Source organism: Myiozetetes cayanensis, unplaced genomic scaffold (genome assembly GCF_022539395.1).
Source record: "Myiozetetes cayanensis isolate MyiCay16 unplaced genomic scaffold, myiCay2020 scf13, whole genome shotgun sequence".
NCBI lineage: Eukaryota > Metazoa > Chordata > Aves > Passeriformes > Tyrannidae > Myiozetetes > Myiozetetes cayanensis.
The window spans coordinates 22,383,750-22,404,760 of NW_026086937.1; the positions used below are offsets into that span (position 1 = coordinate 22,383,750).

Consider the following 21,011-nt stretch of genomic DNA (forward strand, 5'->3'; position numbering starts at 1 on the left):
AAGAAAGAGCTCCCTGCAAACTCAGTCTGTGCTCGGTGTGTGCCAGGGCTGGGGAGGGGACCGGGAGGAAAACAAACGTACCTGGAGCTGCTTTGGAGGCACGTGGCTGGTTTAACTAAATAGTGCAGCTTTTTGGGATGGCTACGTGATGTTAGAGAATAAGTTCTATTATATACTCACAGTTTATTGCTTTAAAAGCAATAAAAGGGAACTCTTAAGGACAACTTGTTAGAGTTCTACTTTTCCAGCCCTAATTACCCCTAACCCCCCATAACTATGTGGATAATCTGTTAGTGCTGGATCTGGTTTTGGGAGTGTGTAAATCAGCAACTGCAGGATCAGAGCTGTGTCTGTCACCTTTGAAAAGGCCAAACAAGGCGCTTTTGGATGAGACATTAATGTAGTGGAAGGATTATTGGTGTTAATCTGGTTTGAATTCCATAATCTTATCAGTTCAGTGGGTCATGAATCATTCCAGAGGTGCATTTCTCAGGTGAGGTGAGGGATAATGTGGTACAAATTATGTATTGCCTATGAACTATCCAGAGAATAGCAAAAAAGGAACCCCATGTAACTCTATCTAACTTGCAATCTGTGTTCCCTTTTCATCATTTGTGTCTCTGCTTTTGCTCATGCAAACCTGGGCTACCTATGCCTTGGATATCGGGGAGAAATTCCTCCCTGGGAGGGTGGGCAGGCCCTGGCACAGGGTGCCCAGAGAAGCTGTGGCTGCCCCATCCCTGGAAGTGTCCAAGGCCAGGTTGGATGGGGCTTGGAGCAACCTGGGCTGGTGGAAGGTGTCCCTGTCCATGGCAGGGGGTGGGACTGGATGACTTTTAACCCACTCAAACTCTTCTCTCATTCTATGATATGGGGTTTCCTACCACTGTGGGTCCTCCAGGTGCTCTCCTGAGAATGTAAATAATAAATAGCTGCTCTCCTGAATGTAAATAATAAATAGCAACATCAAAGCAATATTTTAGAAACCTGAGAAGTCTGGTAAAGTAGAGGTGATAATTATTTTCAGAAAGAATTTCTCCCTGGAAAGGGTGGTGAGGCCTTGGCAGGGGCTGCCCAGGGAGGTTTGGAGTGCCCAGCCCTGGAGGTGTCACAAGGCAGGCCTGGCCGTGGCACTCAGTGCTCTGGGCTGGGGACAAGGAGGGGATGGGGCACAGGGGGATCCATGGGCTGGGAGGGCTTTTCCAGCCTCAGTGATGCTGGGATTTTCAGGTAGGGTTACTGTTGGTGCACAGGCTTTGTCTTTGAATGCCCACTTTGGACACAGCTGGTGTCACTGAGAGCTCCTCTGTCCGTGTGACACTGCCATGTGCTCCCAGGCTCCCTGTGCTGCTGGGATGGGCAGAGCAGAGCTGGGGCACAGGGCAGCCTTTGCCATTTCTGGGTGCAGGGAGGGCAGCCAAAAAGAGGGGGTGTGGGATGGGCTGGGCTGGCACCACCACACGCCCTCGTGGTTCCTCCTGCCTGCCCTGCAACCATTGACTGTCCCCAACTGGAGGTTGGTTTCTGCCTGAGTTGCATAATTCACCCAGTGTGTGGTCTGTTGGAAAGTCTGAGAAAATCTAATCTGGAAAGTACTGGGGGTAAAGGAGGTGGGGATGGAAGAGGGAAGGAAGGTAATTAAGGAGCTGAGTAGGATGTTTTTCCATTCTCAGACGACAAACATGTTTTCAGGCTCTTGGTTTAGAGTGAGACAGATGAAGCAAGATCGGGGAAAAGTGCATTATTTGTAATACACAACATCACCCCTGGCTGCCTGATATCTGAGAATCAAAAGGTTGATGAGCTGTGTGTGTAAATCCCTCAGAGACAAAAAAGGTGTGACAAACAAAGAGCAAGAGGTACTCGGAGCTAGCTAACTCAAACATGGAAACACCAAAGAACAGCCAATTGGGTTGTGCCTAATGACCTTTCAGGAGCTCAGTGGAGAACAGACACGAGCTGTGGTGTCTGGGGGATTGTTTACACGTGTGTATACACAGGTTATCCAGTTAAAAGCAATTCCCTGTCAGTGAGGTCACTTCAATATCGCTGCAAAGGGATGGGCTTGCTCCTAAATTGCCTTTGCTTTTCATTTATCTTGGTTAGTGAATATAAACCCAGCAGTGTTTGCTGCAGGAAACTGCCCAAATCTGTGTTTGCACAAAGTGGTTTTTGTTCAGAGAGGCTCTGTGGCTGAAATCCATCACCTTGTGTCACATCCAATTGCATCACTGCCCCGATACACCCGACACTTCAAAGGCTTGTTTTCCCAGATTAAATAATTAGTCTTACTTTCCAGTTCCCTTCCTATCTGTGACATCCCAGCTTAGGCAATAGCGTGGCTCAGCTTTTAGTGTCTGTATTTGCTTAAAGCTGCTATTTTTTTGTTGCTCTCTGTTGAATTCCTTCCCACTGTACTTCCATAGCTGAGGTGACTTTTGCCTGTCCAGGAATAGGGGAGTTTCATCTTTTGCAACCCTTGGCCCTGCACAGACACCCCACCAATCCCACCCTGTCCCTCAGAGCGTTGTCCAAGCCCTCCTGGAGCTCTGGCAGCCTTGGGGCTGTGCCCACTGCCCTGGGGAGCCTGTTCAGTGCCAACCACCCTCTGGGGGAAGAGCCTTTCCCTGAGATCCAGGTTCTCAGTGTGGGTGGATCGGTGCCCACAGTGCCCTGGTGGGGACACTTTTCAGATGGATTCACTTGTACCATCAGGAAGAGGCTTGCCCAGAGAACGTGGGTAGAAAATGGCCAGAACAGAGCATTTTGCTAAGGTTTTTAGGGTCATTCATCAACCAGCCCCTTTCCTTGGCCACTGGCCTTTGTGCCTGTGTATAGAACAGGACAAGACCCAAACCTGCCATGCCCATGGGGTGAGAGGTGGGCTCTGACCTTGCCTAGAGAGCTCAGAGTGGTTTCAGGGAGGAGCCAGGGCTTCTCCAGGCAGGATAGGATGCAGAAGTGTGGCTGGCTGGAGACACTCCCCCAAGGTTAAGGACCCCTGAGGGGTCATTAGGAGCTGTTTGACTCACGGCTGTCTGAACCTGCAATGAATTATGTTCGTTTCTTGGCCCAGGGGGGACGTTACAAGGCCCAGCCGTGTCCTGGGGTGCGTTCTGTGTCTCTGGCAGGAGCCTGACGTGCTCCAACCTGAACCCAAACATCCTTTCTCTGCCATCCATGAGCAGATCTGCTTATCTTCCCAAATTACACGGCTCAGGTTTAAATGGGAGAAAAAGCAGCAGGCCAGAGAGCAGTTCCTCTTGGAAACCGATCCAAAGAGACCGAGAGCACTTCCAAGGCTTTGCAGAAAGGAGCCACACTAGGTTGCAACAGGCAGATGTTTTCCATATGTTGCTCAAGTGAAACTTAAATCCACGGAGGCAGGCGTGTACAGCACTGGGGGGTTATGGATTTTGGTATGAGCCTGGCCTTCAAATTGAATTATGCACAGACATCTTCAGGAACTGTGTGAGAGAGGGTTCAGCTCTGCCTGCAGTTGACTCTCCCTGGCTCCCTTCTCCTCCTGGAAATGGCATCCTTAACTATTTCTCTGCAAGTGCATATTCAGTTCTCTTAATAACCAACTATTCTTTCCGTGTGCTACCTATTTCATGTGAAAGCCTGAATCTCAACAAAGGAGAATTAGAGCTTTTATGTCTCCCTTTCCCCTCTCTTTCTCCTTTCTTTGTTAACTGAAATCACAGTTAGTTTGGTCTAGGGCTCAACAGAGCATCATCCAAATCTGGAGGCTCATTAAGCAGCATCCTCATGACCCTGCACTTGAGAAATAAAATTATAATTAATAGGATTTTTTTTTTAACGTTTCTGTTACACCAGGTTTATTCTATTTAGGTTATTTACTGGGCTTCTTGGCCAAGTATATAATTTTCTACAGTGCATTTTATGCCCCCCTAGTTTTGTGCAGATGATCCTTCCAGGCCAGGTTGGAGCCTGGATCAACCTGGGATAGTGGAAGGTGTCCCTGCCCGTGGCAGGGGGAGGAACTGGGTGATCTTTAAGAGGTCCTTTGAACCCAAACAGGGGCTGCTGTTCTTAAAAACCAGTGTGTGGGTGCGTGCAGATTTTGTAGGGCTCTCTGCAGGTGTGGGGCACTGCCCAGCAGCAGCCCCTGCCCTTGCTGTGTCCCCAGGGAACTCGATGCTGCTGCGTGTCCTGCCCGCGCTCTACGAGCAGCAGCCGCGGCCGATAGCGCTGCGTCTGCGGGACCTGCTGGCACTGACGGCCCAGCTGGACCAGGCTGAGCAGCACCACCTCCTCAGGCTCCTCCAGGCCGTGGCCAGGAACAAAGAACTTGGGGTAAGCGCTTGGGGGTGGCTCACTGCTCCCCTTTTGCAGGGGCTCGTGTGTTTGGATGACTCAGTGGGGTCTGTGCCGCAGTGAGGGGTCCTTATAACAGGCAGACAGCGACTTCCTGCGCTAATTCCACGAAATTCTGGGATTCCGTTCCAAATTCTCCATCTAGTCACAATGAGAACGTAACAGTGACTCTGCTGGACCAAAAGGTTTGGGTTAAACCATTTGTTTTCAATGATTTTGGCTCTTCCTCCGTCAGCTGAGTGTGAATTCCCATAACTGTGTTTCTGTCCGAGAACATGAGCTGTATTGAAATACATGTCAAGGAAGATTAAAATGAGTTAGGAACTGATGAGAACTGATGATCCTCAACAAGAAAAACCAGAAGAAAGGGGTGTTTTATGCCCCACTTCTGTGTTGAAATGTCTTTCACACAGATGTAGCTCTCATTGGATCTGAGGTGCATTACTGTGCATGTGTGTTTACACAAGAATTAATTACTCAGTGCATAGTTGTAAACACTCCATCCTGTTTGTAAGATGATTTTAAGCCTCAGCCCCCCCCAAAATTGGATTGTTACAAGAAATGACAACTCACCCACAGCATATTTTCGGGCAGTGAGGATCTTGCCCTTTGCTTTCCCCTCTGTTGCAGCTCTTGACCTTGTCACGTTCTTTACTTTCCTATGGAAACAAAAGTTTCTACAAGTCCTTTAATTTACAGTATCATTGGGGAAGGCTGAGTCTTCTGTTGTTTTAATCCATAAAATATAGTCTGGCCTGGAGCGAGGGAAATGTAAGGGTGGGGTTTTGGTCTTTTTTTTTTTTTTGGAACAATTGGCCATTTCCTTACTTATTTATGCATAACTGCCATATTTCAAGGCTAAAGCTTACCCTTATTCCATATGTCGAGCTGAACTTGGATTGACCTCTGTGCAAAGGTCAGCAAGGGTGGAAAACTATTTTATTAAATCAAAGCCTAGTGGTTTATTTTTATCACCCTGGTTAAGTCTCTCTGGGTTATTTGTGTTCCCAATTAAAATACATGTATTCAGTTTGTTTCTGTCTGATTTTTTTTAATAGGTGCTGAAAGAGTGTTTACCCTTTTTATTTGGGCATTTGAGGGACCCCAACCACAGTGATTTGATTCTAAACATCCTCACAGAACTCTCCAGCTACGAACCAACAGCCTTGGCCCCTTTCCTTCCGACGCTGAAGGAGCTTGGGGAGACTTTCCCAGGTTTGATTGGGCAAACAGCAAAGATCTTTGGAGCTGTTGGGCATATTGATGAGGTGAGTTTGGAAACAGAAGTTGGTTTGGGGGTTGGTGTTTTTTCTGAATCCTGTGTAAAATGATACTTCTGAATGTCTTCTTTTCACAAGTAGCCAGACTGTCCCACCAGGGCATTAAAGCTCATCCCATTCCATCCCCTGCCATAGGCAGGAACACCTTCTGCTAGCCCAGGTTGCTCCAACCTGGCCTTGGACACTCCCAGAGATCCAGGGGCAGCCACAGCTTCTCTGGGCACCCTGTGCCAGGGCCTGCCCACCCTCCCAGCCAGGAATTGCATCCCAATATTCCATCTATCCCTGCCCTCTGTCAGTTTGAAGCTGTTCCCTGTGTCCTGTCCCTCCAGGCCTCTGTGAGAAGGTGTTTAGTCACAGACAAGCTGTGGGCCCATCAGTGACAGCCCTGGAGAATCCCCAGGGCAGCCTTTGCCCCCAGAGAAAACAGTTCCTTTTGGCCCCTTCTCAAAGCCATTCCCTTAAATCCTGGGGCTGGGTGTTGCTGCTTGGCTCTGTGGCTGTGCCACAGCTCGACTGGCACTCAGGGATGTCCCACACCTCTCCCCTCGCTGCAATAATCCCAACCCTTCCCCCTTTGGATCTCACTTTGGGTGTGTGTTGGCCGTGCCATGGGGGTCTGGTCACTGTGGGTGCAGCACAGGGAGACACTGCCTGTGCTGTTTCTACTGATCTTGAGCTTTGTCTTCATTCACAATTAAATTTATATCTCGTAAGAATCAAAACCAGATTTGGTTTGGCTTTGTAAATCTCATTTCTGTTGTGTGTGGGGGGAGAAGCCAAAATCCCATGGAAGACTGGGAGCCAAATCCAGCTTGTTGTTGCCTCCTTGTTTACTTCCATCCCTCCAGCAAGCCTGACTTTTATCAGAGCTGCAGGTGACCGTGTTTAATTCTGCATTTAATATTTAGGAGTCAGCATCTCCTAGAAGCTTTACAATTTATAAGCAGCTAAGCCTCAGCTGAGCACAGCTGGGACCAGAACTGAGGGTTTAATTCTGTGTTTTAGCATGTGGAACCAGCCCTTCCCATCTGAGTGTCTCTGAGGCTCCATTTCTGCCGTGTTTGTTACTTCAAAGGGGCTGAATTTATTTATTTTGCCTTTTGTTGTTATTGTCATTGTTTTATACCAAGAACAAGCAGGGAACCCACTGGCCAGGTTGTATTTCATATATTCTTGGAAATTAAAGCCTAAGGTAAAGTTTACAAAAGACATGATTCGAGGAATCTTTTCTCCTAATATTTTTAATCTGTTGGTTTGTTGGGTACACGTAGCTACACAGCCTGCAGTGATTAATTCACCTCTAGTAGGTGTGGAGGAGCTGGCACTGTGTCCTGGGTGTTATTTTTGTCGGGAGCTGCTGGCTCAGCAGCAGGCTGCAGCTCCAGTGCCACATGCCCAGGGAAATGGCACCTTGTCGTGTGTTTGCAGTGACACCCAGGGGACCTCGCACTTGGAAACGTAGAGAAAAGCAACAGGCAAAGGGTGGCACAGGGGGAACCTTCCTGAAAAGATGGAAGCTGTGAGTGTTTCTGAATTATGGATCGTGGTGAAACCCTAGAGTGGTTTGAGTTGGAAAGGACTTCAAAGCTCTTCTCACTCCATCCCTCGATGACAGAATCTGATGATTCTGTGGTCTCACCTGTGCTCAGGAGTCAGCCATGGAGGTGTTCCTTTCTCCTTTAGGAGGAGATGATTCTTTTTCAAGGCGAGGTTGGACAGGGCTTGGAGCAAGCTGGTCTAAGGGAGGTGACCCTGGCAGGGGGTGGAATGAGGTGATCTTTGAGGTGCCTTCCAGCCCAAAGCAGCCTGTGAGTCTGTGACTGAAAGGAAATGCTGTGGATCCCTGGCACGGGGGCATCACTCACTGCAGTGCAGGCAGCCAGCCTGCCATCAGACAGGCACAGACACATCTGGCCTCATCAAAGCTGGGCAGGTCTTAGAAACTCCTGTAGGGCAGTGAGGAAGACTTAAAGCAATACTCTGATCTGCAGGTGTGACTGCAGAGTTCAGTCACCCTGCGCTCCCTTGGTCTCGCTCAGGGCCAGGCAGCAGAGCGGTCCCTGCACACACCAGTGCTGCTGCTGCTCTCGTATCTCACCCTCCCCCTCGTGTCAGTGCCTTCCTGAACCCCTCCCTGCTCACTTCTGCCCCTCTCCCCTCCCCTGTCTCGGGGCAGTGTCACAGAAATGCCGCTGGGTCCTGGACGTGACTCGGCATCTCCTCCCCGGCCAAGCAAAACAAGCGGGGAAGGGAACGGTGATGGCAGCGCTGGGATTTTAGGGGTTGATTTTCATTTCACTGCAAGGTCTGCCTGGGGAAGAGACATGGCAAGGGCTGAGGCTTGGCCCTCTGTGGTATGGATTGTGGGTGTGAGCAGCAAACCCTCTCTGCTGGCTCCCAAAAAACAACCTCCTGTGCTGCCACTGAGCCGCTCCGTCCACCTTGGCAGTGCCGAGGGACCCCTGGAGAGATGAGAGCCCTGGCTCAAGAGAGATCCCTTTATTCTAAAGGTTGCCCCTTGTTTACACCCCCCACTTCTGCTGATGTCAGGGACGGTCTCAGGGGTGAGGCTGAAATCAGAACTCGTCCCTTAACCATAAATCTGTGCAAAGCAAAACACCATCTTGGGGCAGGGGGCAATGGGACATTCGAATGTATTTTTTTCTTCCCTTAACTGTATGTTTTGAACCCACTGAGAGTTTTAAGCAACTTCTGAAAGCCTTGTGATCTCTTTCCGTAGTCTCCTGAGCCTGATTATAAGCTAAAGCACAACACTTTGCCACACCTCATTGCTTGTGTTTTAGATCTTCACCTTCTGGCAGATGTAATGCCATAAAATGCAAGGGCTGCTTATGAAAAAAACCCACGTGAATACATCAAATAAGCATTGTTAAAATCACAACAGTACATCCAGATAGGCTTTTTGAAGAATTTTTGGATAAGAGTTGGGGCAGGGATAATGACTGCTTTCATGTTGAGCTATTTTGCTGCAATTTTGTTTTGTATAACAGTTACATATTATGTTACTCAGAGTTTATTGTTCTTTTACCTCACTCCAGGCGAGTAGCAGCATTTCAGCAAGGCTGGAGACACTCCAGCTGGATCAAAGTGACAGGGAAATGGTCAAAACTGCTCCTCCAGTTTGTCTGCTGCAGTTTGTTTAGGAAACAGAAAATGTGTTTTAAATGTTAATTGAGCCTGTGTTTATCTCTTGGAGGGAGGATTGTCTTTCAAACAAACTGGTGACGATGCACCAAAAAGTCAACCTCTTTCAGGCCATTGAGGAAAACGCTCCTCCAGTTGCATCAGCCCAGCCCAGGGTGGATCTGGCCCTTCCCCCATGTGTTTGGTGTGTTTTTGTGATGCTCCTTTCCCTCTTATCCCTGTCCTGGCCCGGCCCAGCAGAGCTCTGTTTGAAGGACCTTGACTTTGTCCTCCATAAATTGCCCTGCTGGTGACTCTGGGGCCGTGTCCTGCCTGAGTGCCCCCTGTGCTCTCACCCAGCTGGGTCTGGGGTCGCACTAAATGCTATGGAAGGAGAGAACCCCTGTGATTTATGAGGTACTTTAACCTCTCACCATTAGGGAGAGGAGATGCTGACAGACCCCTCAGCTCCTGCCCCTCACTGCTCATCCACGCTGGACACTTCCAGGGATGGGGCAGCCACAGCTTCACCTCCCTACACTCTGTTTCTGGGCCCTTTTCTTTTCAAGGCCAGGTTGGACGGGGCTGGGAGCAACCTGGTCAGTGGAAGGTGTCCCTGCCCGTGGCAGGGGGTGGGACTGGATGGGCTGTAAGATCCCTTCCAACCCCAAGCATTCTGTGATTTGGTGAAGTAGCTGAGCCAGGCTCAGCACGGATGACAGGGGAGCTCAGTGCTGCTGGTGCCCTGATCCCTGAGCCAGGCTGACCTACCAACCAGAAGAATGTAGGGCCCTTCAAAGGGGCTTTAGGGACTCTGGCTCGAGGTCTGAGGAGGAGACAAGATGTACTGAGTTAGGCTGGGTTAGGTAATACCGAGAGGAACAAAAGTCACGTCAGCAGCACACACAAATAAACTGTCTTTGAGGCACTGCCTTTTTGTTGGTTATCGTGGGGCAGCCACTCTTCCCCAGGGACAGTGACTCAGGCAGCACCACACAAACCTCCCTGCACAAGCAAACACTGAATTAATGTGTTTAAAACCATTCTTATCTCCTCGCCTTGCCCAGGAGACAGCCAGGACCTGCCTGCTGTACTTGGTGAACCAGCTGGCCAACATGGAGCACTCATTTCACCACATTCTGCTGCTGGAAATCAAGAGCCTCACCGACACCTTCTCCGAGCATCTTGGGCACCCAGAGCAGGGACATTTATCGCATGAGCAACAGCTTCACTGCCATAGCCAAGCTCCTGGTCCGGCAGCTCGAGGACAGCGCGCCCGGAGCCAGGTGGGGTTGGTGTGACAAAGCCTCAGTGGGTGTGTGACACAGAGGCCCTCCAGGGCTGGGTGAGGCAACAGAAATTCATGTTAAATCTATTCAAATTACCAAGAAAAAAGCCACATCTCAGATCAGTACACTGAAGCTTCAGGCAAAACTCAGTCAGGGGAGTCAGGCTACTCGATTATCACGGAGTTTTTCTGGAAAGTACCCACTGAGGGTGATGGGAACAACGACTGGTTTGGCTCCCTGGTAAAGGTTTGCCTAAGGACAGGCTGGGAAAAAAATTTCTCAGGCATCTACCAAGAGATGTTCTGCTCACTCAGCTGCTTCTGAGTGTGTATCCTAAGGCTGAAGGGCTGGGAGCGTTGTGGTGTTCCTCAGGGTAAGAATATTAGTGTTATTTAAATACACAGGGGTAGTCACTTTTAATTAGGGAGGGACTCATAATTGGAGCTGTGTGTACTGACACAGGTCAGGAGGGCACAGAGGAATAGTGATTCTGTGGAAAAATGTAACCCAGATGTCAGAAAAGCCATAACCATGAAGGACAGCCTTGGAGCCAGGCTGGGAGCGCTGGAGCCAAAACACTGAGCTCATTGGAGAAACAAGGAATTGGTGTCCTGGAGGGAGTTAAAAATGAAAAAGGAACGAGGAGAGGGTCCCTCCTTTTACTGCAGGGCTGTGGGAAATGTTCAAACTTCACCTGGTGGGAAAGGCCTCAGTGGAAAGGAGCCCTCGGCATTTTGAAATGAAAAATTCCCTTGGAGATGATGCCAAAGCCAAGTGGAGATAACAGAGTGAGCATGAAACAACACACTTGTTCCAAACTAACCAAGTTTACTGGGGAAGAGAGGAGGCCAGATGTCACTTGTTGAAGGGACCAGAGGGGTGTCATGTATTCTGGGAACTGCAGAGGAGCAGGGCAGGGATTGAGGCACAGTAATAATTTATACAACCCATCACGGCCCCTCAATTTGTGGCTGAAAAATTACTTTATTTGTTAAAATATTCCCATATTCCTACTCCTTATTATCTTCTGTGCTTAACATTTATCTGTAGAGCTGATAAAACCCACAGTTAAACACGAGAGAAGGTTTCCATTAAAATCTTGCTGTGTTTCCCTGGTTCTCTCTAAAACTCCCTCTGTTAAGGACTTGCTTTGCCAAGGAGTAGAAGCTTCATCATCTTTGTGAGTGTGGTTACAGATGATTTTTTTATTCTCCATCTGCTCCCTGATTTTATTTATTTATTGATTGGTTGATTTATTTCTTTTAAATTTGATTCCCTCCCCAGCCCTCTGTGCCCCTGGTTCCTTGTGTTGTCTCAGTGTGGCTGGGAGAGATCACAACAAACCCTGATTTTTCACAGTTGCAGTTTTTAGCTCTCAGGTTTTCTGTCTCAGCCTATTTCAGCAAAGGAGCAGCTCAATCAGATAGGGCTAAAATGAGAGTTCTCTGCTGATTTAAGCTGAGTTTACTCTGATTTATACTGGGTGAGTGGGACGGGTGCAGACATCAACGTGGAAATGCCCTCCCAGCCCTGGAGCTGCTGCAGCCACCGAACTCAGAGGTTTAGAAAGAGCAGCAATGCAGAGTATTTGTGCTGTGAAAGGGAAAGAGGGTTTTAAGATGTGTGGCTGGATTATAACCATTCCTTCCAAAACTCGTGTGTTTACATAAGAGGAAGCCGATTTCTGTGGAGCCACGGCTGGCTCGGGGTGGTTGGACACAGGGAGTTTTACATGCAGGGAGTGCAGAGCGTAATTAAAACCAGGCCATGCTCTGGTGCCCCTCACTGTCACAACATTGCAAGTTATTCAGCCTCAGAGGTGCTTTTTAAGAACATACAGAGTTTTAATGGACTTATCCAGCCTAGGAGCATAATATAGTCAATTAAAGGGAGGCAAGGAAGGAAATCTGGAGACACTTCCAAGCCCTGGATCTGGGTAAGAACTGAGCACAACTGGCTCCACCAGTGCTGCCCATCTCAGTGTTGTGGCTGCATGAAATTACCTTTTAAACTGAAAGAGGAGAGGTTTAGGTTAGACACAAGGAAGAGGTTCTTTACTCTGAGGGTGGGCAGGCCCTGGCACAGGTTTTGCCCAGAGAAGCTGTGGCTGCCCCTGGATCCCTGGAAGTGTCCCAGGCCAGGATGGACAGGGCTTGGAGCAACCTGGGCTGGTGGAAGGTGTCCCTGCCCATGGCAGGGGTGGGCACTGGGTGGGCTTTAATGTCTTTCCAACCCAAACCAGTCTGATCATTTCTCCAGCACTTGCCTTCTTCAAACCTCTGTCGTGTTTGAGGAGGTGATTTGTGATTATGTCTGTCCAGTGAGAAACCACAAGGACCCACACTTAACCCATTCTTGCTGCCTCCATCCCCTCAGAGGTGAAGCCCTGGCAGCAACCCCACCTCGAGTGTATTTTTAGCAATCTCTGTTTGTGATGCTCTTTTTCCCATCATAAACACCCAATTTCTGATGCTGATCATGGTCTCCAGGTCTGCAGAAATGTCCTTCATGCTCATGTACCGCCCTTGAACCGGTGACCTGTGCCCTGGGGTCTCTCTGAAGTGGAATTTCAAAGCATGGAGTGATGAGCAGCCTGGTGCCCTCTCTCAGGGCAGGTCCTTGTGGTTTCCCCACGAGCTCGTGCATCTCGAAAACAGGCTGAGCTTTGGGTGTAAACTGATCCTGCTCAGCAACCTCAGCAATGTCCCCAAAGCCTCTTGCCAAGATCTCAAACAATGGTTCATTTTGCAGGGGCTGGGAGGGGGGCCCAGCAGGAAGGGCTGCCAGGCACCCCCCTGGGCGTGGGACGGAGCCCCCTCTGAGCCTCCTGCGTGGGGCTTGAGCTCTTGGCCTCCCGAGGGGCTGGTGTGAGTGCAAAGCTGGCACATGGGAGAGCAAATGGTCCCCAGGGATGGGCACTTGGGATCCCTGCTCTGAGATCCTGGGCACCACCAGGCTCGAGAACCAGGTGGTGGCTGGAGGAGCAGCAGGCAGCGAGAACTGCACCCTGCACACCCTGAGGAGTGACTGCTCCCTGCCCCACCTGTGGAAAGCGGGATTCATTAACGTGTTTCCTTGAGGTCTTTTGCAACCTTAACAATTCCCTGATCCTTTAGGAGAAGTATTTCCTCGTGTTCCCTTCCCAAAGGCGGCGGAGCCCGACAGGAGAACACCGGAACAAAGAGGTGCTGTTCTAAAGCACCGTTTTTATTTCCAAACTTCACCAGGGCTGCCTGGGCCGGGTCTGTCACTCACAAACCCCACCAGTCCATCAATCCCCTCTCTGTGAGCAGAGGCTTTCCATGTATTTCCATATGTAACAGAGGTTTTCCTCAGTGCTCAGCTCCCACAATGGGAGCAGTGTTGGGAGTTCTCTCGGAGTGACAGCTTCCCCATAAATTAAATCTTGTCCTACATCCCCTGAAAGATTTGTTAGCAAAGGTCATATCAAGGTTCTTTATTACAGAAGAATATTTTTCAAGTGCTCCTCAGTGTTAATATATTATGAGATCTTGCTTAAATTAAAAACAAGACAAAACTTGCCAAGCTCCCCAGAGAAATATCCTGAACTGCCTTTATCAAAACAAATGAAAAAGTGCATTTTGTGCTGCAGCATTTCTGGTTGTTTCTTTAAAAACAGGCTTTGTACAATTGGTAATTTGCAGTTTGGGGAGGTTTTTTTAATGGGCTCCCCGACTGTGAGCGTGACTTGTGGAGACTCTGCTGCTTTGGAAGTGCTGTGTTAAAACTCTCATTGGTGGTTTTATATATCCAGATTTTACAGATTTAGCTATTCAGATGTTTGTTCATCAGGAAACATAGCAAAAAAAAAAAAAGAAAAAAAAGAAAATCAAACAAAGAAATGGTCAGAAACAAAACAAACTTGGTTTAAAGCTGTGGGTAGAGTTTAAAAAGTAAACACTGTCCAGGACCCCTTAGTTCTCTAGAATTCCTCTAGTTTGAGGGTGGTGGGGCCCTGGCACAGGTTTTGGTCAGAGAAGCTGTGGCTGCCCCAGCCCTGGAAGTGTCCCAGGCCAGGCTGGAGCAACCTGGGCAGGTGGAAGGTGTCCCTGCCTGTGGCAGGGGATGGCACTGGATGGGCTTTGTGGTCCCTTCCAACCCAAACCATTCTAAGAATCCTTAATTCCTGGATTTTAAGACTAACATAACAAATTTAAAACAAAACTACTTGTCCTGTTCATTTTAACTCTCGATTTTCTCCTTCCTGAACTACAGTGGCATTGCTTAGAACTTTTCCCAAGCCTGTTTCTGCTGAGTTTTAAATTACATTTTTCTTACTCAGAGTGCAGTAATTCGGTAAGAACTTCATGTACTTTGGTCAAACATTTAAAACCACAGAGTTCTATAAACTCTGAAAATAGCTTGACTTTTGCTTTGTGAAAAATTATGTAATAAGTCAGAGTGTTTAGCAAACTGGGGAGAATGGTTTGAGTTTCCACAATGGACAATCAGGAAGAGCTTGCTTATGCAGATACAGCCCGTGGAGTTTCTAACCCAGGGTTGGCAGAGATGCTCAGTGTTTCTGGTCCATCAGAGAAATTCATCCAGAAGATGGTCCTGGAAATAATCTAAGGGAATCTCTGCTGAAACATCTTTATTTTACCAGATCCACGACACAGGGCACAGGCAGAAAAGCAGCACCACAGTGGGCCAGGGTTAAATCTCTGCTCTCTGCTTCCTTAGGGTGGAAAAGGACACTGAAACAGAACCTGCTGTGCCACTGGATGACCTCAAATCTGTCGTGGGTGGAAACGAAGGAGAGGAAAAGCTTCAAGTCAAAATCCAGGCTTTTGAAGAGAAAATAAATGCTGACAACAGCACTCCTGGCTCAGTGAGGAGATACAGCCTGGGCCAGGTTTCCAAAGAGGAAAGGAAGGATATGAGATTTAACAGGTAAATCTGTCAAACTCTGTAAAATGTGACAGGGGCTTCATGGATATCAGCTTTGCCATGGAATGATCCAAACACTGAGGATTTGGTCCATTTGCACGATCCCTATGGGCATCATCAGCCTGATTTTAACCAAGTCTCCTGTCCATGAGTTCAAAGGCTGGGTGAGGTATTTCCTAATCATGGAATCCTGGAATGGTTTGGGTTGGAAGGGACCTCAAAGCCCATCCAGTGCCACCCCCTGCCATGGGCAGGGACACCTTCCACCAGCCCAGGTTGCTCCAAGCCCCGTCCAACCTGGCCTTGGACACTTGCAGGGATCCAGGGGCAGCCACAGCTTCTCTGGACAACCCACTTTGCCCTTTGAGTCACTTCTACCCTCCTGACTCTTCCCTCCAGCCCAGCACGTGGGTGCAGGGCAGGATGAGCTGCAGGCTGAGCCCTGGACCAGTGAAGTGCTGCTGGCTGGCACTTTCCTGGTGTGATCAGCAAGGCAAACACACCACTCCTGGGGTTATAAGATCCTTGCAGAGAGGTTCCCTCGCTCCCCCCATGGAATGCAGATGTTGGGATAGATGGATATGGTTTAGTTTGCTTATTAAAGCTGTGGCTTGAGCTTGGCTTTTGAAGTGCTTGTTCCCCAGCAGATCTCTGGCTGAGTGAGTCCCAGGCTGGGCTCTCTGAGGCAGCTGCACAGGGGCAGAGCGGGGTCTGGGGTGGTTTTGGTGCCCTACCTGTGTTCCAAACCCCTTCTCCTTTCCTTACCCCCCTGCAGGTCCAAGAGCCTCGCCCTGCACGCCGTGCGCGCCAAGGGGGCGAGCTCGGAGGGGGGGCAGGACGAGGAGAGCGGGGAGGTCCCTGCTGGGATCTCCTTCCCCGAGATCTACATCAGCCAGGACGATGAGAAACCGCCCTTGGGAGCGGATCCCGCGGCGATGCCGCTGGGAGATTCCTTGGTTTCGCACCGGAGCGTCGATGACCCCGAATCGGCAGATTGGGCACAATCCGCGCCGGGGGAGGCCTTGGAAGGAAGTGCAGAGGCAGCACCTGTGGAATACCAGGACAAGCTCTACCTGCACCTGAAGGAAAACCTGGGTAAAGTGAAGGAATATGTGGCGGAGATGGGGAGGAAAATTCCCATCCCTGAGCAGTGTGTGATCGAAGGTAAGCGGGATGAGCCTTTCCCATTCCAAGAACTTCATTGACACCCCACTGAGATTCCTCTCAGGGCTCAGGCAAAGGGGCAGCAAAGACTCTGCAGCACGGGCCTTGTGGACGGGGAGGAACATCAGTCTTGTCCAACAACACTCCAGCCCAGACACAAAAGCCCTGGGAGGCTCCACAGGATGAGATTCCCGGGCACTGGGGTGGGTGGGATCCCATCCCCCCATCCCTGGGGTTGTTTGGTGTTTGCTGCTTCCACCAAGGGCAGGGGTTTGTTTGCAGATGAGGGGGAGGTGGTTCTGTGAGGCTGGGGGGGAGGTGGATGAGATGGGTCTGTGGGTGCTCCTCCTCTTTGAAGGGAGTACTTTGAGTTGGGATGGGTTGGGTTGGGATCCTCCTGCCTATCCCCTTTAACCTGAATTTCTGGGCATCCAACCACTCACTGGTGGCCCTGAGCTATTTATTTACAGCCCAACCTTCAAGGGTTGATTCCAAACAGTATCTGATTCCATAAGTTAAATTAATTTCAGTCCTTTAAAACATCATCTTCTAATACAACATAGTTTCAGCTCCAACAAATAGCAACTTAAGTTGATAAAATATTTATTTCCTTACTTTTTCAGTGGTCAAGAAGTGGAAAAGCAGTTTCCACTCACAAAAAGAATATAATTATATATATTTTGAAAGCTTATGCTTCTGGAGAGTTTCCTAAATATCTTAAATCCCAGGTTTAGTGACTGAAATAGTTATTTGGTAGAATTATGATAATTTGGTTGGGTTTTTTTCATCAAATGGCAGTGGAAACATGAGAGTGAACAGTCTGCCTTTTGAAGGGCAGAGTGTTATGACCCTGCATTAATCAAATGCCATACATTGAATATTTTAAAGGTACTGCTCAGCTTCCTTTCTGCAGTGCCTACTATGATACATCCCAGGCACGTGACTGCTTCCAAATTCATTCAAACTATTGTAATTTCCTGAAAATCCTCAACCAGCATTCTTAGGGAAATTCTTTGAGTAGGGACACATGTGCAGAGCAGGAGATTTATGTGACTCATTCTAAATCTGCTGAAGAAAGGCAGCCTGGCTCAATGCACGGGGGGACAGCTTGGACAATATTCCAGATATTGCACAAACCACTCCAAAAACCTGCAGTTCTTGGATTTCAGCGATTCCCAAACTCTAACAAGGCCCATTCAAATCTGTGGTTCACTCTTCAATAAGACGTTTGGGGGGAAAAGAAAAATCAGAAAATATTCATGTATACACAGCTGACTAATTTTCTGTTGGTTCTGGAGGAGTCTGAGCTGGACATTTGATATGCAAGCCGTGAAAAATGTGGAAAGATAAGAACTGCTGAGCAATCCCTCACGAAACAGAGCATCTGAAGGGACCAGGGGCAAAGTGTGTTGCAAGGAACCAGCCCCGTGGTGAGCGAGGGGGGCGAGGGCACGTTCCCCACGTAGCCTTGCCTTAGTCAGGCCCTTCCTGGGCTTTCAAGTGGCAGCTCCCGGAGCTCAGCGGAGTGTTCGTGTCACTGGTAAGAATTCCTAAGTGATGATGGGCCAAGTTCAGTTCCCTTAACCAGAATTCCCCCCCCTGCTCCCGTTTCTGGTGGTGGTGACTGGGGCAGACTGTCTGGGAGCGGGGTGAGTTCCTCATTGCTCAGCACCCAGGCTGGGTGGCATCTCCAAAGGATGATGTGCTGGGGAGGACAGAGGGCCTTTGGGTGCATCCAGAGTCATCATGTAGGAACCCTGTCAGGTCTGGGCACTGATGAGACAGTGGAGGGTGTCCCTGCCCATGGCAGGGGCTTGGAACTGGCTGGTCTTTAAGGTCTCTTCCCACCCAAACCGGGCTGTTGTTGTCTGCATTAACTGGGGCCTGAATGTGGAGGATAAAGGAGAAAATCAGAGACCTCCATGTGAAGAGAAATGGAGACTCCTCAGTCTGGAAAAGAGAGGGCTGATGCAGATTTGCAGTGTCTCAGATGGCAGAGCATCAGCTGAGGGTGGCTCATGGTCTGCCCAGGTACAGGTGCTGGAGGACACACAGTTGAAGCTGTCAGAAGCAAATTCAGAGCACACAAAATCGGTTCCTCTGCTCTGCAAAATTGTCTGTGATTTGCAAATTGGCTTTTTTTACAGTCGAGTCAGGCATTTGCCGTGCAGGTCTTAACCCTCACAGAACATTTGTGCTTTACAAGCTGTGATTTTCAGCCCCCTTGTTGACTTACAAGCTCCGTTGGGTTTATATGATACGTCCCAGTTGATGTAATATCAGCTGAAGTGTTGGATTTTACAGCTCTGAGGGGATGCAGGTGAAGAACTGTCAGGGTGGAGCTGTGAACTGCCTGTGACAGTTTGAAGATGCCTCATAAAGACATTGAAAAATCGCCATGTCAGCTCTGTTATCTCATTTAATATTTGCTGGGTTTGGCTGGATGTGCTTTGGGCAGAGGAGAGGTGTGAAGTGGGTGATGATCCCGCAGCAGGAGCACGGTTAGGACCGGGCTGTTGGCCAGGAGACCTTGCCCTAAGAAAATGGCCAAGCTGAGGGTGTTTTAAAGAGCAGAGGAGCTCCAGCAGCTCCCCAGGCTCACGTGTATGAGTGAATTTTTGGGGGATAGCACTGCAGTCAGAGAGGGGATTTGAGCTTGGGCAGAAAGGAGGAACCCAAACCCACAAAAATCCATTTATTTGAGCTTGTTTCAGCTTTGGTGGAGATGGTTTGGGTCAGTTCCTGCTTAGTTTGAAGCACTGTGCCCAGATCCACATCTCTGCCATTCCTTAAGCAGTTGGAGGAATTCTTTTACACCGTGTTCATCACTATAATCTCCTTAATCCTCGGGATCTTTTCCTAAAAAAAAAAAGGGAAAAACCCCACCATATTTGTCATACCCTTCAGCTTTCATGGAGTTAAGCAAATAGTTTTCATCAGCCCATATTTTTCCAGATGGTTTGTGATCCTGTATCTTATCGGTACCTCCAGGACCCTGCAGATTCCAGAGGCCTGGGCTGTGCCTCAGGAAATTCCTGAATGCTCCCAAGGTTGGTTCTGGCTGTTCAGTGAGCACTGGGTGGGATTTCTGCTGCCTCAGTGGCACTGGGGTCCCTGTGGTTGAGGTCAAGGTCCCTCAGTTTCTCCACTGGTTTTATCCAGTGCTCTCCAAAAGGCCCTCCTGTTTCTCCCAAACCCCTCTGGGGAGATGGGGCTGGTGGTGATTGAAGTTGTTTTGAAAGGCTTTGGTGCAAGACGGAATTCCTGTGTCAGGTGTTGTTATTACCTGGTCTGAGGGTGGGCAGGACCTGGCACAGGGTGCCCAGAGAAGCTGTGGCTGCCCCTGGATGGCTGGAAGTGTCCCAGGCCAGGTTGGAGCACCCTGTGCTGGTGGAAGGTGTCCCTGCCCATGGCAGGGGTGGCACTGGGTGACCTTTAAGGTCCCTCCAACCCAAACCATCCCGTGGTTCTCTAATGATTCTGTGGTTATTGGTGTTCAGACCTGCCGGTGTTGGTTTTGGGAGGGGTGCAGCATCCAGGAGGGAACTGAGCCCTCCAAGTTTTACCTGGTGTGGCCCCCGTTGTCCCTGCAGGCAGCACAGGGCTCTGGAGCAACTGCAGCCCCCTCCTGCCCCAGCATTGCTGGCTCTCACCTGGACCTCCTGCAGGTCAGAGGGCTTCTGAGCCACTCTTGTTTCCCGGATGCACCGGGATGGTGGATCAGATCCATGGCCATGTGTACCCTGCCATTGGGAGGGGCTGCTTGCAGATGATTCCCAGACACAGACCTGGACGGCTGCTGGGTTTGGTTATAATGAGGGGAATGTTTTCCACTGTGGTTCTGGCTGCTTTTTAGGTAATTTGGATAAAAACACCCCCCCATTAATGCCAACAGCCCAGAGCTCTGAGTGTCCAGTGAGCTGTTGGAAGGAAGCACCTGATCCTATCTGTGTGTGGATGATGCTGAGGGGTTTGCCATCTCCAGCCTGCCCAGCCTTTTTTAGAAAGGATAGAGCCCAGGGAGACCATGGAATCGTTCCACGCTCTGTCACTGCAGCCACATTCAAACACAGTGTGCTCCAGTGAGAAGCATTAGAGCCTTTCTCCAGCAGTCACTGCTGGCTCCTCGGTGCCATTCCGGAGGAAATCCATCCAGCAAACATTTCAAGGGATTAATGACAGAATGCTGAAAGAGGAGGAGGCAGCAGGGGAAACAGGTTGCAGCGTGCTGGCCCTAAACGTGGTAGTTATTATGTTTTATGGGGTACTGGGAGGTAATGGGGACCAGATGACGGTGTGGATGGAAAGGCTCGTTGCTCCCCTGCAGTGCTCACCCTGCACCGGCCTGAGGAATTCCAGCATTCCACGAGCCCAGCGCTGATTTGGAACAGATGGGCCTCTGGTCCTTCAGTGGGATCACAGAGCATTCCCAGGGAGCGGGGCTGGGGCTGCTGGGCCACAGCAAACAGGAGCTGGCAGGGACTGCTGCAGGACTGGTGTTCCAAAGGCATCCCACCCGTGAGGGCAGGCAGTGGGAACGTGTTCTGGCACTGGGGATGGCCCTCCTGCTCCTGGGGATCCTCATCAGACCAGGAAACCCCCCCAGGAGCGTGAGGGGAACAGCTCTGGACCTGCTGCCCCCACGCAGGTGGTGACAGACCTGGGTGTGTCACATCTGCTCTGGAAGCAGCACTGGGAACAGGCTGGTCCCACATGGGCTCGACCTGGGAGACTCCTGCTGGGTGGTGGCATGAACAGGAGCACTTGGACTTTGGTGGGGCTTGGAGCAGCCTGGCAATGGAAGGTGTCCCTGCCCGTGGCAGGGGGTGGGATGAGATGAGTGGTGAAGTCTGTTGGACAGAGTTAAGGCATGCACACA

At 49.8% G+C, this 21,011-nt stretch overlaps 1 protein-coding gene across 1 annotated transcript in view; it reads left to right on the forward strand.

Annotated features, from left to right (window-relative positions):
- Window positions 1-21,011, forward strand: part of VEPH1 (ventricular zone expressed PH domain containing 1) — a 53,146-nt gene that overhangs the window by 16,692 nt on the left and 15,443 nt on the right. The window contains 6 exon segments of the mRNA XM_050308741.1: window positions 4,154-4,320; window positions 5,400-5,609; window positions 9,836-9,946; window positions 9,948-10,054; window positions 14,762-14,971; window positions 15,744-16,132. Of these exon segments, the coding sequence (XP_050164698.1) occupies window positions 4,154-4,320; window positions 5,400-5,609; window positions 9,836-9,946; window positions 9,948-10,054; window positions 14,762-14,971; window positions 15,744-16,132 (1,194 nt within the window).